The following is a 17,755-nucleotide window of genomic DNA, read 5'->3' on the forward strand; positions in this document are numbered from 1 at the left end:
TCACACTTGTAATCCCAGCACTTTGGGAGGCCGAGGTGGGCGGATCACTTGAGGACAGGAGTTCGAGACCAGCCTGGCCAACATGGTGAAATTCCCGTCTCTACTGAAAATACAAAAAAATTAACCAGGTGTGGTGGTGGGCAGCTGTAATCCCAGCTACTTGGGTGGCTGAGGCAGGAGAATTGCTTGAACCCAGGAGGTGGAGGTTGCAGTGAACTGAGCTCACACCATTGCAATCCAGCCTGGGCAACAAGAGCGAAACTCCATCTCAAAAAAAACCCAAAACAAAAGAAAAAAAAAAAACAAAGTGTTTAGTAAGCACTCGATAAACATTCAGTTACAGTTAATTAAATTATTATTATATGGGCTGGGCTCGGTGGTTCATGCCTGTAATCCCAGCCCTTAGGGAGGCCTAGGCAGGTGGATCACCTGAGGTCAGGAGTTTGAGACCAGACTGGCCAACATGGTGAAACCCAGCCTCTACTAAAAATAAAAAAATTAAAAAAAGAAAAAGAAAGAAAAAGAAAAAAGAAAAAAGAAACAAGAAAAACAAAACAAAACAAACAAATAAAACTAAAAATACGAAAATTAGCCGGGCATGGTGGTGGGCACCTGTAATCCCAGCTACTTAGGAGGCTGGGGCAGGAGAATTGCTTGAACCCATGAGGTGGAGGTTGCAGTGAGCTGAGATCACGCCACTGCACTCCAGCCTGGGTGACAGAGGAGACTCCAGCTCAAAAAAAAAAATTATTATATGTTATTTAAATTATATTTCTCTGACCAGTAAGTGGTCATAGAACTACGTATATATAACAAAAGGCCCCATCTCACACCTTAGTTTGAAAGGATTGCAGGTTTTCAATCTGCCTTTCTGAAAAGTATGTAGGATTCAGAGGCTAAGAAGCCAGGCCCAGAGTCCAAAACTGTGCTGCCCAGTACAAGAGCCACTAACCACACGTGACTACTGATCCTGTGAAATGTGGATAGTCAGAATTTAGATGTGCTATAAATATAAAATAAGTTGGTGTGAACAAAATAAGTAAAATATCTCATTAATTTTTTTTTTTTTTTTTTGAGACGGAGTTTTGCTCTTTTTGCCCAGGCTGGAGTGCAGTGCTGTGATCTCAGCTAACTGCAACCTCTGCCTTCTGGGTTCAAGTGATTCTTCTGCCTCAGCCTCCAGAGTAGCTGGCTAGGATTACAGACATGCGCCACCATGCCTGGCTAATTTTTATATTTTTAGTAGAGACGGGATTTCACCATGTTGGTCAGGCTGGTCTTGAACTCCTGACCTCAGGTGATTCACCTGCCTTGGCCTCCCAAAGTGCTGGGATTACAGGCGTGAGCCACAGTGCCTGGCCTCATTAATATTCTTTATATTGATTACATGTTGAAATGATAGTATTTTGGATATGTTGGGTTAAATAAGGTGTATTTTCATTTGTTTCCTTTTTACTTTTTTCTGATGTGGCTACTATAAGATTTAATACTACCTAGTGGTTCACAGTATGTTTCTGCTGGACAGTACTGGTCCATTACAACATACTACATTCAGTTTTGGAAATTACAGGGTTCTATCTGAGAAATTTCTATAAAGAAATATGAAGATTATGGATAAATTTCCTTGCCTTTGACACTTTAAAGAATATTTTTAAAATTGTTATTTCATTTTTATTTTTTTAGAGACAGGGCCTCACTCTGTCACCTGGAGTGCAGTGGCACCATTACAGCTCACTGCAGCCTCCACCTCCTGGGCTCAAGTGATCCTCCCGTCTCAGCCTCCCGAGTAGCCGGGATCATAGGCACATGTCACCACAACTGGGCCCACCTTTTTTTTTTTTTTTTGAGACGGAGTCTCGCTGTCGCCCAGGCTGGAGTGTAGTGGCGCGATCTCAGCTCACTGCAACCTCCGCCTCCTGGGTTCAAGCGATTCTCCTGCCTCAGCCTCCCTAGTAGCTGGGACTACAGGTGCGTGACACTATGCCAGGCTAATTTTTGTATTTTTGTTTTTTTTTTTGAGATGGAGTCTCGCTCTGTCACCCAGGCTGGAGTGCAGTGGCGTGATCTCGGCTCACTGCAAGCTTCGCCTCCCGGGTTCACGCCATTCTCCTGCCTCAGCCTCTCCGAGTAGCTGGGACTACAGGTGCCCGCCACCACGCCCGGCTAATTTTTTGTATTTTTAGTAGAGACGGGGTTTCACCGTGGTCTCGATCTCCTGACCTCGTGATCCGCCCGCCTCGGCCTCCCAAAGTGCTGGGATTACAAGCGTGAGCCACCGCGCCCGGCCTAATTTTTGTATTTTTAGTAGAGATAGGGTTTCACCATATTGGCCAGGCTGGTCTCGAACTCCTGACCTCGTGATCCACCTGCCTCAGCCTCCCAAAGTGCTGGGATTACAGATGTGAGCCACCGTGCCTGGCCCTGGCCCCCCTTTTAAAGATAACTTCAGTGACATTATATATATATATCTATATATATATCTATGTATATTCTCAATTTGCAAGGTATCTACAGAACTGAGAGAGCCACAGATAGTTCACCATTAAAGAGGCCATGATTGCTGAAGGATCTTTTAGTTTAAAAAGAAACAAAGATGAAAATGGGGAAAAGGTGAAACATCCCATTTTATTTTATTTTTTATTTATTTTTTTGAGACAGAGTCTCACTCTGTAGCCCAGGCTGGAATGCAGTGGCGCAATCTCGGCTCACTGCAACCTCCACCTCCCGAGTTCAAGCGATTCTCCTACCTCAGCCTCCTGAATAGCTGGGACAACAGGCGCCACCAAGCCTGGCTATTTTTTTTTGTATTGTTAGTAGAGACGGGGTTTCACCATATTGGCCAGGCTGGTCTTGAACTCCTAACCTTGTGATCCGCCTGCCTTGGCCTCCCAACGTGCTGGGATTACAGGCGTGAGCCATCGCGACCGGCAGAAACATCCAATTTTAAACATTAAATCAGGGAAACAAAAAATATAGTTTTTGAAATCACTCCCTCGAAAGTCCAAATCTCGTTGGTTGAAGTAACCTAGATTATTAAGAATTTTTTTTTTTTTTTTTTTTTTTTTGAGACAGAGTCTTGCTCTGTCGCCCAGGCTGGAGTGCAGTGGCGCAATCTCGGCTCACTGCAAGCTCTGCCTCTCGGGTTCACGCCATTCTCCTGCTTCAGCCTCCTGAGTAGCTGGGACTACAGGTGCCCGCCACCACGCCCGGCTAATTTTTTGTACTTTTAGTAGAGACGGGGTTTCACCATGTTAGCCAGGATGGTCTCGATCTCCTGACCTCGTGATCCGCCCTCCTCGGACTCCCGAAGTGCTAGGATTACAGGCGTGAGCCACCGAGCCCGGCTATTAAAGGTTTTATAACAAAACATTTTCAAATCATCGTTTGAATTTGCTGCTTAACAGGAATTGAGGCCAAAGGGCCTCAAGTCAGGGCTTTTCGCTGACCTGGAGGCAGAATCCAGTTTGGGGTTTTGCTTGTAACTGGTATTTTATGCATGCGACCCTGGCTGAACTGACCAACTGCGTAGGCTTCAACTTCCCGAGGGCCCCTTATGCCTTTCCTTCCTCTGATCAAGCCCTTCCCGGCTCCTTCCAGTTGGAAGGCCGCCCCCAGTCCTGAGCGGCGCCGACAGGTGCAGCGCCCGCCTCGCGCCCTGCGCTAGCGCCGGCAACCCGGCGCTCTCCCGCTCCGCCGGCCGCGTCCCCGCCCTCGCCCTCGCCGCTCCGCCGGCCGCGCCCTCACCCTCGCCCTAGCCGCTCCGCCCTCTGCCCTGGCGTGCGCGCGCACTCCACGGGGGCGCGCCCGGCCGGTGGGGCCGCGCACGCAGCGGCCGCCACCGCCTCCCCTTCTCCCTCCCTCCTTGCAGGCCCTCCTCCCCTTCCCTCCCCTCCGCCCCCTTCCCCGTAGGCAGCCCGCCCGCCAGTCCGCCCGCACCGCCTCCTTCCCAGCCCCTAGCGCTCCGGCTGGGTCTCTCCCCCGCCCCCCAGGCTCCCCCGGTAGCTCTCCTCCGGCGGTCGCCCGCGCTCGGTGGATGTGGCTGGCAGCTGCCGCCCCCTCCCTCGCTCGCCGCCTACTCTTCCTCGGCCCTCCGCCTCCTCCCCTCCTCCTTCTCCTCTTCAGCCGCTCCTCTCGCCGCCGCCGCCGCCTCCACAGCCTGGGCCTCGCCGCGATGCCGGAGAAGAGGCCCTTCGAGCGGCTGCCTGCCGATGTCTCCCCTATCAACTACAGCCTTTGCCTCAAGCCCGACTTGCTGGACTTCACCTTCGAGGGCAAGCTGGAGGCCGTCGCCCAGGTACAGCGACCCTCGGGCGCCGGGGCAAGCTGCGGGGCGAGCAGTTAGGCCGCGCCCGCGAGCTGGACTCGGGGCCCTGCCGGGAGGGCGGGCGGGCCTCGGGTCGGTGCTGGGCGGCCGCAGGGCGCCGGGGTCGGCGTGCTCTGCCTTGCTCAGTTGGGGCTGAGGCTGGGGCTGGGGCCGGGGCAGGGACCGGGGCCGGAGCTGAGGCTGGGGCTTGGGCTGGGGCCGCGCTGCGGGAGCTCTGTGGAGCCGGCGGCCCGGCCATTGCGCCCCTCCCCGGCGAGCACACCTGTGTGGGGCTTTCCCCCCCGCCCCGGACCCTTCTGGGCTTGATAGTGTTCCGGGGGAGGCTGGAGGGTGTTGGGGGAGGACGGAGAGGTCATGGGAGTCCCCGCTCTGCCTCAACCGCCTGACTCAGTTCTTTCTTTGGTTTCTCTCTACACCTCTCGGGTGATAGATTGGAGGGGGTGGTCGTTTGGGACTCTGGCCGCCGCGTTGGAGCGAGGAGGGGAGCTTCTAGAAGGGAGGGAGAGGGTGAGAACGAGAATGTTAATCCCAGGCAGCCTCGCTGACTTCTCCCCGCCTGCTCCAGCCCAGGGGCTGGGTTTCCAAGATGATCCGCCCCCTCCCCCTTTCCCTCAAGTGACAGTGCAGCAGTGACTTTGTTCTCTCCTAACCTCTAGAGAAGCTGCGGGAGGACCCCATCTCTGCTTTTCCTCCTATCTTCCTAGCTTTGCGGCCTTCGAAGCTGGTGGATTTATTGCTACCGTGATGGTTGCTTAGCAGTACCTTCCTCTAAGAAGCTGGCTGGGCGCGGTGGCTCATGCCTGTAATCCCAGCACTTTGGGAGGCTGAGGCGGGCGCACTTGAGGTCAGGAGTTCGAGACCAGCCTGACCAACATGGTGAAACCCCTGTCTCTACTAAAAATACAAAAACCAGCGGGGCGTGGTGGCGGGCCCCTGTAATCTCAGCTACTCGGGAAGCTAAGGCAGGAGAATCACTTGAACCCCGGGGGCAGAGGTTGCAGAGTCGAGATTGCGCCGCTGCACTCCAGCCTGGGCGACAGGGTGAGACTCCGTCAAAAAAAAAAAGGAAAGAAAGAAAGAAGCTATTAGTTATAACATACCACTGGTGAAAATATTCCATTACTCTTCACTGCAGTTTTTGGTGAATCATACTCCCCTCCCTCCTCCTGCAGCATTATCTGAAGTATTGTTTGATTTTGGAGACCATCAGTATAGATGCCCGACAAACATCCTGCACAATAGGCATTTATGATACTATGTAATGGGAAGCCTGTAATAAAAATGGGAACTGTTTGATAGTTATCTGTAAATAGAATGTTAGTAAATATATTTTGTTTCATTTCTCTTCCCACTGCAGTCTGGGGTTGGGGGAAATCAGTAGGTTCCAACCTTAAAGAACATGGTGTATATAGCAATGAAATGAAATGAAGACTGGTACTCGAATGAATTGAATGTTGGTAGTTGTCTTTGAAAACCAAGAGGGTACGGTACTCAGATTAAAAATATGCCTAAAAGTACAGAATTTAAAAGTGTAGTTATCTATACTTTATACTTATCTGTGATAGATAACTATAGCTGTTACATTTGGGGCACTGGTGTGAAAGCAAGAGGGCTCTAGGATTTGGCAGCATCAAAAGGCAGAACTTAGTGAAAATCAGGTGATTTAAAATTTTTCCATTAAGAATATGAATCAGAACGAATGCATCTTGGGTCTAAATTAGAATTTGAGAAGGTTATTTGGGAAAGTGTGGTTTAAGCCAAGTGACTAGAGTGTTTGATATATATTGGCAAGGGGCAGATGGGAGGGATTGTAAACAGTAGTGTGTCTTGTGACTTGGCAAACCTTTGGGAAAGAGAACCTAGTGATGAATGAGTTCGCATTATGTGAAAAGACTAACATTAAAAAAAAATTTGTTTCTTTACCCTATTAGTTGCCAAAATGGGTTCATAATTTTTGGAGGCAAACATATTTTGGGAAAAGTCTAGAAAAAAGTACAGATTTTTAAATGATTACTTATTAAAGAAGCGAGTTTGATTTAAGTATCGGGATAGAACAACAAGCAGTGACATGTTTCTCTTTACCTCTTTTCTACTTTTGTGGAAGACTGGTTTGTGCTGAGGGAGTATATGGTAATATACTAGATATTAGCAGGGACTTGTTAATTTGATGCAAGGAAATAAATAAAAAATAAATAAATTTTTTAAGTAACATGAACTTCTCAAAAACACTTTTTTTCCAGAAATTCTTTTCAGGCTAGATGGCAACACAAAGATGACACAATAGTGAATTCCAACAGGTTTTATTAAAGGATGATTGGACTTTCAAATTGTACTAATTGACATGTTTGGAAGGGTAAAAGAGGAATTAACATTGGTAGGAAGTAAAAAGCATATATTAATGTTTTTGAAATCCATGAATTAGAGCAATACGTTTAAATTATGGGATTAGGTGGTATCTTGTGGGGAATTTAAAAATATTGACAAAATTCTTTTTTTTTTTTTTTTTTTTTTTTTTTGAGATGCAGTCTCTCTGTGTCGCCCAGGCTGGAGTGCAGTGGCGCGATCTCGCCTCACTGCAAGCTCTGCCTCCCGGGTTCACGCCATTCTCCTGCCTCAGCCTCCCAAGTAGCTGGGACTATAGGTGCCTGCCACTGCACCCAGCTAATTTTTTGTATTTTTAGTAGAGACAGGGTTTCACTGTGGTCTCCATCTCCTGACCTCGTGATCCGCTCGCCTCAGCCTCCCAAAGAGCTGGGATTACAGGCGTGAGCCACTGTGCCCGGCGACAAAATTCTTATCTGTAGAAACCTATATTTATAACTGATATTGGGTCAGTTTCCTAACAGTTGGCATCACATAACACAAAACATGCAAGTTGCTTAGTTGCTTTAGTTACAAAATTTTATGATAAGCCCAGAGTATTTGTACAGGTTACATATTAGAAACTTAGTGGATTTATTTTATTTTTTATTTTTATTTTTTTGAGACGGAGTTTCGCTCTTTCGCCCAGGCTGGAGTGAAGTGGTGTGATCTCGACTCACTGCAACCTCCACCCTGCCCCTCCGCCAGGTTCTAGCGAGTCTCTCTGCCTCAGCCTCCCGGGTAGCTGGGACTACAGGTGTGTGCCACCACGCCCAGCTAATTTTTGTATTTTTAGTAGAGATGGGGTTTTGCCATGTTGGCCAGGCTGGTCTCGAACTCCTGACCTCAGGTGATCCCCTTCCCTTGGCCTCCCAAAGGGCTGGGATTATAGGCATGAGCCACCATGCCCGGCCAGCTTAGTGGATTTTTAACCTGGCCTGGGGTGTGGACTGCTGGAGAAGGTGAAGAAATTAGTCCATGTTCAGTGATTCAAAAATTAGTTGTCTTGGCCAGGCGCGGTGGCTCATGCCTGTAATCCCAGCACTCTGGGAGACCGAGGCAGGCGGATCACGAGGTCAGGAGATCGAGACCATCCTGGCTAACACGGTGAAACCCCATCTCTACTAAAATATAAAAAATTAGCCGGGCGTGGTGGCGGGCGCCTGTAGTCCCAGCTACTTGGGAGCCTGAGGCAGGAGAATGGCGTGAACCTGGGAGGCGGAGTTTGCAGTGAGCTGAGATCGCGCCACTGCACTCCAGCCTGGGCGACAGAGCGAGACTCCGTCTCAAAAAAAAAAAAAAAAAATTAGTTGTCTTTCACATTAGTGTGGTCTAGCTGGTTTTGAAAATTTGTTATTATACAGAAGTTTCTCTAGGCCCAAAATTTATTTCATTCCCTGTCCCCTCCCTTTACACTGGATACTTGAGAGCAGTGGACTTTTGTAGATATTTCATATTTTGATCCTCTCCGTTTGTGGATAATTAATTAAAATGAATTATAAGTTTATGTGTGTGACTACTATTTATGATTCTGAGTGTGTAGTGGTTGGTACAATAATTGGATATTCTCTTTTTTTTTTTGAGATGGAGTCTTGCTCTGTCACCCAGGCTGGAATGCAGTGGCGCGATCTTGGCTCACTGCAGCCTCTGCCTCCCGGGTTCAAGCAATTCTCCTGCCTCAGCCTCCTGAGTAGCTGGGACTACAGGCACACGCCGCCATGCCTGGCTGATTTTTTTGTATTTTTAGTAGAGATGGGGTTTCACCATATTGGCCAGGATGGCCTTGATCTCCCGACCTCGTTCCGTCTTCCTTGGCCTCCCAAAGTGTTGGGGATTACAGGCGTGAGCCACCGTGCCCAGCTGGGCTTTCTCTTATGGAAATATTTTACCTGTGCCAGAGAAACTAAGTATCATTCAAGGCCAGAAATCAGGATATCCTAGCTAACCCCTGGCCTCTACTAACAAAATATTCACATTGGAGATAACTAAATTGGCACTAAGAGTTGCCAATATAGTAGTTTGGCAGATTAAAAATTTGGCACCTAAATGGTTATTGTCAATTCTGTGTTAGAAATTTTTTGCCCAAATTCTGCATATTTTCTCTTTTTTGTTTGAGATGGAGTTTAGCCCTTGTTGTCCAGGCTGGAGTGCAATGGCGCGATCTCGGCTCACGGCAACCTCCGCCTCCCAGGTTCAAGCAATTCTCCTCCCTCAGACTCCCAAATAGCTGGGATTACAGGCATGCGCCACCACACCCAGCTAATTTTTTTTATTTTTAGTAGAGATGGGGTTTCTCCTTGTTGGTCATGCTGGTCTCAAACTCCTGACCTCAGGTGATCCACCTGCCTCAGCCTCCCAAAGTGCTGGGATTATGGGCGTAAGCCACCGAGCCACCGTGCCCAGCTTCTTTGTTGAGACGGAGTTTTGCTTTTGTTGCCCAGGCTGGAGGGCAATGGCATGATCTCGGCTCACTGCAACCTCTGCCTGCCAGTCTCAAGCGTTTCTCCTGCCTCAGCCTCCAGAGTAGCTGGGATTACAGGTGCGCACCACCAAGCCCAGCTAATTTTTTGTATTTTTAGTAGAGAGGGGGTTTCATCATGTTGGCTAGGCTGGTCTCAAACTCCTGACCTCAGGTGATCCACCCGCCTTGGCCTCCCAAAATGCCGGGATCATAGGCATGAGCCACTGTGCCTGGCCGTTTTCTGCATATTTTCTATGTAATCATTTTGGCCGACACTGTGGCTACTGCTGTAATCTTAGCACTTTGAGAGGTGGAGGTGGGAGAATTACTTGAGCACAGGAGTCAACATAGCAAGACACTGTCTCCAGGAAAAAAAAAAAAGGAAGAAATTTTCTTACAAAAAATTCATATATATAAAATTCAAAATATTGGTGATAAGGAATTGAATTTGTTCAGATTTTCTGTTTTTTGAAATGTATCTATGAGGAAAGAAGTATAACCAACAGTTTTGTATGCTAAGCTTTGTCTAATTCATCTGGCAATGAATTCTGCAGTGAATTTTCCAGATAACTGAAGTTTACCCTTTGAGGCCCTTAGACATTTTTAAAAAAGTTTACTAGGCTGGGTGTGGTGGCTCACGCCTGTAATCCCAGCACTTTGGGAGGCTGAGGTGGGTGGATCATGAAGTCAGAAGTTTGAGACCAGCCTGGACAACGTGGTGAAACCCCGTCTCTACAAAAAAATACAAAAATTAGCCGGGTGTGGTGGCACATGCCTGTAATCTCAGCTACTCGGGAAGCTGAGACAGAAGAATTGCTTGAACTCGGGACGCAGAGAAGCGGAGGTTGCGGTGAGCTGAGATCACGCCATTATACTCCAGCCTGGGTGACACAGTGAGACCCTGTCTCAAAAAAAAAAAAAAAAAAGTTTACTAATCTGAATGGAAATATTTCTAAAATACATTATCTTTTCATGCTTTGCAATTCCTCATAGTGTAGGTTTGTTTCATTGTTTTTTTTTTGTAAATATTGAACTTTATTCTGAACATCTCTCATTGACCCCAAACTATGTACTATAATTTATCAGTTTCATATCTGTTTTTTTTTTGTTTTTTTTTTTCTTTTTGAGACAGAGTTTTCGCTCTGTTGCCCAGGCTGGAGTGCAGTGGCACAATCTTGGCTCACTGCAACCTCCACCTCCCGGGTTCAGGCAATTCTTCTGCCTCAGCCTCTCTAGTAGCTGGGATTACAGGCATTCACCACCACGCCTGGCTAATTTTGTATTTTTAGTAGAGACAGGGTTTCACCATGTTGGCCAGGCTGGTCTTGAACTCCAGACCTCAGGTGATCTGCCTGCCTCCACCTGCCAAAGTGCTGGGATTAACAAGTATGAGCCACTGTGCCCAGCCATATCTATTCTTTTTTTTTTTTTTTTTTGAGACAGAGTCTCACTCTGTTGCCTAGGCCAGGCTGGAGTGTGCAGTGGTGCGATCCTGGCTCGCTGCAACCTCCACTTCCCGGTTCAAGGGATTCTCCTGCCTCAGCCTCCTGAGTCGCTGGGATTACAGGTGCATGCCACCACGCCTGGCTAATTTTTGTTTTTTTTGTAGAGACCAGGTTTCACCATGTTAGCTAGGCTGGTCTCAAACACCCGACCTCAGGTGATCCGCCTGCCTCTGCCTCCCAAAGTGCTGGGATTACAGGCGTGAACCACCGCGCCTAGTCCATATCTGTTCTTTTTCTTTTTCTTTTTTTTCTTTTTGCGACAGAGTCTTGCTCTGTCGCCCAGGCTGGAGTGCAGTGGCGTAATCTCAGTTCACTGCAACCTCCGCCTCCTGGGTTCAAGTGATTCTCCTGCTTCATCCTCCCAAGTAGCTGGGACTACAGGCACCTGCCATCATGCCAGGCTAATTTTTGAATTTTTAGTAGAGAAGGGGTTTCACCATATTGGCCAGGCTGGTCTCGAACTCCTCACCTTGTGATCCACCTGCCTCGGCCTCCCAAAGTGCTTGGATTACAGGCCTGAGCCACCGCACCCGGCCAGCCTGTATCTGTTCTTTAAAGTTGTTTTGTTTTCCTTACTCTCATATTCTTCTTGCTGCTTATTGTGCCTTGTTGCTGCCTGTTGTGCAATTTCTTCCCTCTTATATTTTACTGAACGTATCTGAAGAAGCCCTAGTAGCCAGATAAACAAGCTTGTTTGGGCTAAAAAATCAATTTCTGTGTGAGAGTTTGTTGGATTCTCTTCTGAGTAAAGGGTATGCGTTTTATTGTACGGACTTTGTATCACCTATTTTGGCTTTTCATCCAGGCCTTTTTTTTTTTTTTAGCTTCCTGGTTCTGGATATAACTGATACTCTGATACAGCCTGGGTAAATGTGGTCTTGAGTAGTAAATTATCTGTGAAGCTTCTCTGAACTTTGCCACATAAATGAGCCTGCTCTTATTGTAAAGTAAATCTTACTCTAATCTGTATGCGAGTCAGTGGGAAATAACTGAGCCTTCTAATGGCTTTTGTTGTTAACTGAGATTAGTTCTCTAGATTTTAGTGATTTCGTTTTGAACACCATACAAGTATGTGGTTCTTGGTTTATTTGGTCACTTGTAATCTCTTTAAAATTTTATTTTAAATTAGGAAATATTTTAGAAATACCAGAAAGTCACACACTTTGAGATAAAAGAGATGTTAATGTTTTGCCCCATTTTCATCAGACTGTGCATGCATTTTTTGGGGGGGAATAAAATGTCACAGATACCACTAAAGCCCATTTCCATCTTGTCCCACACCGCCCCTAGAAGTAACTTCTTTCTTCAGGTTGGTGCGCATTATTCTTTTTTATTCCTATGTATAGTTTAAAACTTTAATTGCATATTAGTAGCTACAAACATCACATACCAATATTCTGTGCCTTTTGCATTTTTACATTAATGGTAATTATTTTTGACGTTCTGCAAGTGGCTCTTTTCAGTGTCTCTTGTTAGAAAACTTGGCTCAACTTAAGTTTACTAATTATTTGCTTCTTCTTGTCTTTAGCTGTTATAGAATTGTTCCACCAAGGCAACAATTATTGCTATTTTAATGGTGAAATCAGTTTTATTAGGCAAATTGACTAGGCTTCAGACTGATTGGCATTTGGAATTGTCACACTGGAGATTTTCTTTTACTGAAATCTCAGGACATTGACAATCAGAAAAAAACCCTCTTGAGTCTTACTATAGTACATGTAAGATATGTTCCTGAGTGACTGTAGTAAAGACTCATTCAGGAAAAAGTTATCTCCGATTTCTGCCTCCCTAGCTCATAGGAAACTTCCATTGTAAAGTTGTTACCAGGCGTCAAGCTGCCTCTTTGGTACAGCCCTTACTTAGTATTTGGCTAAGTTGAAGTGCAGTCTATATAGGAGGCCAAGAAGACTTAATCCTGGGTTTGAAACAAAGAAAGGATGCATTAACATTCTATCCTTTAATAACATCAAGTAGAAAAATTGAAAATGAGCTTGTTATCAGTGCACTTTTATATGCCAACCTTGTTTCACTTGTGTTTTAAACTTGGAAACTGAAGATTTTAATGCTGAAATTTCTTTGAATTATTACCTGTTTTTTCGATAGTGGAACACACAGCTAATATTTACTAACATGAAGGTGTCAAAGGTGAGAAATCATGTGCTACACCATCAGGTCAGCACTACTGTTGGGAAGAGCAGCATCACAAAGAGCAGTGTTACACTGCGTTGTAGTCAGCACATACACTTATGTCCAAACAGATATTTTAAATTACCTTCTTGGGGTAGTACACATATGCTGATATCCAAAGTGCCATGTAATGCAATACATAGTTTTTAAACTTCATATTCTGATCAGAAGCTTTATAAACTGTTAGGTGAATGCTGTTAGATGATATGAGAGCACAATTTAACCTGTGTGTGTGTATGTGTATGTCTTAACATCTATTAAGTGATGACTACATATGAGGCACTAAGTGCTAAAACAGACACTTTCCATAGATTATCCCATTATTGGTCAACTTTTTAAATCAGTGCATCACTAATATGAGACAAGATACTGACCAATTTTTAAAATTTGAATGGATTTCTATTTTTAAGATAAGTACCTTTGTTCCTTTGGTTCCTCCCTCCCACCCTTCCAGAAATGGTAGTATCCTGGAAAAAAAAAATTAGTAGCAATTCAAGAAACAGCTTAATTCATTAGTATAAATAGATGAGTTTCCCTTAAACACAGGAGGAGTTGGAAGTTACTTGTAATTGGATGTTGTGCATGGTGCCTTTCCAAAATGCACAAATACTTTCTCTCAAATGGTTGCAGTAGTAATGTGCTGTGTGATTTGGCATGTATAATGTTGTACAGGTATCTTGACATTGGTGGATTAACTGCTTGGCTACTGTGAAATTCACTGTAGATGTTGATGGATGAAAGTGTGGTTGCCTAGATAATGATTAAGACCAGTAACTAAACCACGGTTATTATTTGGCTGGCATAAACTTCAAATTCAGAAAGGTTTTTATTCATTTTACCCATTGGAGCATACCCCAGTAAGTGCTTCATTGCTTTGTGTTTCTGATTGTTTGTTTGTTTAAGATGGAGTCTTGCTTTTGTCGCCCAGGTTGGAGTGCAATGACGTGATTTTGGCTCACTGCAACCTCCGCCTCCTGGGTTCAAGCGATTCTCCTGCCTCAGCCTCCCGAGTAGCTGGGATTACAGGCACCCGCCACCAGGCCCAGCTAATCTTTGTGTTTTTAGTAGAGATGGGGTTTCACATGTTAGCCAGGCTGGTCTCAAACCCCTGACCTCGTGATCCACCCACCTTGGCCTCCCAAAGTGCTGGGATTACAGGCATGAGCCGCCGTGCCCGGCCATGTTTCTGAACTTTTAAGTCAGCTTCTGAATAGGCAAAGAATTCTTTTTGTTTTTTGTTCAACTTTAGTGCTATAAATCGCCAGTTGGACACAAAGGTTTTAGTGCTGTTTAGGTATGTTTTGGTGAAATAAACAGTGTGAAGGAATATTGCCGCTTAAAAGATAAGCCATTCATTAAATGACATCTTTGTTTTGAAACATGAAGATTTATGAGAAGCATTTTTTTTGTGAGCCAAAGTAGTTTCACTTTATGTGTTAGAGATTTTGAATAGCTCGTTATAGACTTTGTAACTTACTGTCTCTCATTTAGGTCAGGTAATTTTAGTTGCCAGCTAATCATGTTTAAATATGTATTGGTTATTAATAAATGATTACCCATATACAGGTTTTTCATGCAGATATCATATTACTCTGATGTTCTTACCTAGTTTTGTGGTATGTTCAGTTGTCTAAGAGCATTGTTGATCTGCACACAGATTTTGTTTGGTCTATACAGTGTTTCTGAAAACTTGAATTAGTTACCATTAATAAAAAATTGAGAGATTGCACATGAAATCTGAATTTGTAGCTTTTTTTTTTTAAATTGGAAGATCAGGCCAGGTGCGGTGGCTCATGCCTGCAATCCCAGCACTTTGGGAGGCCGAGGCGGGCAGATCACCTGAGGTCGGGAGTTCGAGACCAGCCTGACCAACATGGAGAAACCCTGTCTCTACTAAAAATATAAAATTAACCGAGCGTGGTGGCACATGCCTGTAATCCCAGCTACTAGGGAGGCTGAGGCAGGAAAATCGCTTGAACCTGGGAGGCGGAGGTTGCGGTGAGCCGAGATTGTGCCATTGCACTCTAGCCTGGGCAACAAGAGCGAAACTCTGTCTCAAAAAAAAAAAAAAGAATTGGAAGATCTGTCAGCGCTAAAACTGCCAGTCACCATAGCGATAATTCATTGGCTCCAAGAACTGGCTACCATCTCTTCCTTTTAAGGGGTTGTGCACAGCTTCCACATGGCTTGCTACACTTAGCTGCCTCTGGAAGCATTTCTTTGTGATTTAGGGCATCTGTGTTTTTGTTATTTTAGATTTAGAACATTCAAATGTCTGGAAATGAATTTGAAGTTTTGTTTAAAACAACAAAATAAATGCATATAAGCAAGGTTATGACTAAATTGAAAAATGCACAAGAGGCCGGGCGTGGTGGCTCACGTCTGTAATCTCAACACTTTAGGAGGCTGAGACGGGCGGATCACGAGGTCAGGAGTTTGAGACCAGCCTGACCAACAAGGTGAAACCCCGTCTCTACTAAAAATACAAAAATTAGATGGGCGTGGTGGTGCACACCTGTAATCCCAGCTACTCAGGAGGCTGAGGCAGGAGAATCGCTTGAACCTAGGAGACGGAGGTTGGAGTGAGCCAAGATCGCATCATTGCACTCCAGCCTGGGCGAGAGAGCGAGACTCCATCTCAAAAAAAAAAAAAAAGAAAAATGCACAAGAGTGTTAAGCAATTCACAGTGGAAAAACTTAATGGCACACACACACACACACACACACACGAGAAAAGATGTATAGTAACCAATGTTATTAGTAATCAAGGAAATTCTGATGAAACCAATGGACTATCATTAAAAATTTTTTTTTTTTTTTTTTTAATTTTTGAGACAGAGTTTTGCTCTTGTTGCCCAGGCTGGAGTGCAATGGCTCAGTCTAGCTCACTGTGACCTCCACTGCCGGGGTTCAACTGATTATCCTGCTTCAGCCTTCCAAGTAGCTGGGATTACAGGCACGCACCACATGCCTGGCTAATTTTTTTTTTTTTTTTTTTTTTTTTAGTAGAAATGCGGTTTCACCATGTTGGTCAGGCTGGTGTTGAACTCCTGACCTCAAGTGATCCACCCACCTCAGCCTCCCAAAGTGCTGGGATTACAGGCGTGAGCCACTGTGCCTGGCCAGGACTATCATTTAATTACCCATTAGATTGTCAAAAATATTAAAGTTTTTCAGAACATGCTGAAAGTGGGATTTCTTTATTCTTTGCTCATGGGAATGTCAGTTGACACCACTCTAGAGGATAATTTGGCAGTTCTTGGTAAAGTTGAAGATTTATGTCCAACAGTCCAGAAAGTCCACTATTAGGTTCCTTTCCATGGAAAAATTCTCTCATGTGTGCACAGGAAAACATGGACCAAGATGCTAGTTTGTTTGTTTGTTTATTTATTTATTTATTTTTGAGACAGAGTCTTGCTCTGTCACTCAGGCTGGAGTGCAGTGGCACAATCTCCACTCACTGCAAGCTCCACTTCCCAGGTTCACGTCATTCTCCTGCCTCAGCCTCCCGAGTAGCTGGGACTACAGGCGCCCACCACCACGCCCGGCTAATTTTTTGTATTTTTAGGAGAGACGGGGTTTCACTGTGTTAGCCAGGATGGTCTCGATTTCCTGACCTCATGATCTGCCCACCTCGGCCTCCCAAAGTGCTGGGATTACAGGCGTGAGCCACCGTGCCCGGCCTTAATTTTTGTATTTTTAGTAGAGATAGGGTCTCTACTCTCTATGTCAGCCAGGCTGGTCTTGAATTCCTGGCCTCAAGTGATCTGCCTGCCTGACCCTCCAAAAGTTCTAGGATTACAGGTGTGAGCCACCACACTCGGTGGTAAGAGTTATATAAAGTTTTGACATAATTTATAATGTCAGCCTTCTTCCTCTATCCTCACAGAAGGCCTCATGGTGAGTTTGATGTGCAGGTTAAAATATATGATTATTGCAATATGTTGTAAGAAATGTTTCCTGATTAAGATTTTTATGAAATTAAAATTATTTATTTATTTATTTTTTGAGATAGAGTCTCACTCTGTTATCCAGGCTGGAGTGTAGTGGCACGATTTCATCCCACTGCAATCTCCGCCTTCCGGGTTTAAGCAATTGTCATGCCTCAGCCCCCTGAGTAGCTAGAATTACGGGCCTATGCTACTTGCCTGGCTGATTTTTGTATTCTTTTTTTTTTTTTTTGAGACATAGCCTCACTCTGTCGCCCAGGCTGCAGTGCAGTGGTACGATCTCGGCCCATTGCAAGCTCACCTCCTGGGTTCAAGTGATTCTCCTGCCCGTGCATCCTGAGTAGCTGGGATTACAGGTGTGTGCCACCAGACCTGGCTAATTTTTAGTAGAGATGGGGTTTCACCATGTTGGCCAGGCTGATCTCAAACTCCTGACCTCAAGTGATCTGCCTGCCTCGGCCTCCCAAGGTGCCAAGATTACAGGTGTGAGCCGATGCCCCCAGCCTATTTTTATTTTTTGAGACAGAGTCTCACCCTGTTGTTCAGGCTGGAGGTCAGTGGTGTAATCATAGCTCACTGCAGCCTCGCTTGACCTCCTGGGCTTAAGGGATCCTCCTCCCTCAGCCTCTCCAGTAGTTAGGACTATAGGTGGGTACCATCACACCCATCTAATTAAAAAATTTTTTTTGTCTCACTATGTTGCCTAAGCTAGTCTTGAATTTTTTTTTTTTTTTTTACTCATCCATGTTTCTGTTTACATATAGGATAACAAATTCAGGAACAATGGGAAAGTAATATATGAGACCTTAATAGGAAATACAGTAGAGATTACAAAACACCACCATTTGATTTTTATGCAAATACATCAATATTCCAATATTTTTACTCACTTCCTAAATAAAGCACACGACTCGAAATGCTAAATAATTGTTAGTCTAAATCTTTTAAAGAATAAAATGTTGGTGAA

At 45.2% G+C, this 17,755-nt stretch overlaps 1 protein-coding gene across 2 annotated transcripts in view; it reads left to right on the forward strand.

Annotated features, from left to right (window-relative positions):
* Nucleotides 1-3,816: 3,816 nt before the first annotated feature.
* Nucleotides 3,817-17,755, forward strand: part of LOC100588275 (puromycin-sensitive aminopeptidase) — a 95,742-nt gene continuing 81,803 nt past the window's right edge. For both annotated transcript variants that reach the window (XR_004026933.1, XM_030799390.1), the window contains exon 1: nucleotides 3,817-4,294. Coding sequence is in view for 1 of the 2 variants with exons in the window: in XM_030799390.1 (XP_030655250.1) it covers nucleotides 4,034-4,294 (261 nt within the window). In the remaining variant the exon portion in view is untranslated. The remainder of the gene's footprint in view (nucleotides 4,295-17,755) is intronic.

This window comes from Nomascus leucogenys, chromosome 19 (assembly GCF_006542625.1).
Source record: "Nomascus leucogenys isolate Asia chromosome 19, Asia_NLE_v1, whole genome shotgun sequence".
NCBI lineage: Eukaryota > Metazoa > Chordata > Mammalia > Primates > Hylobatidae > Nomascus > Nomascus leucogenys.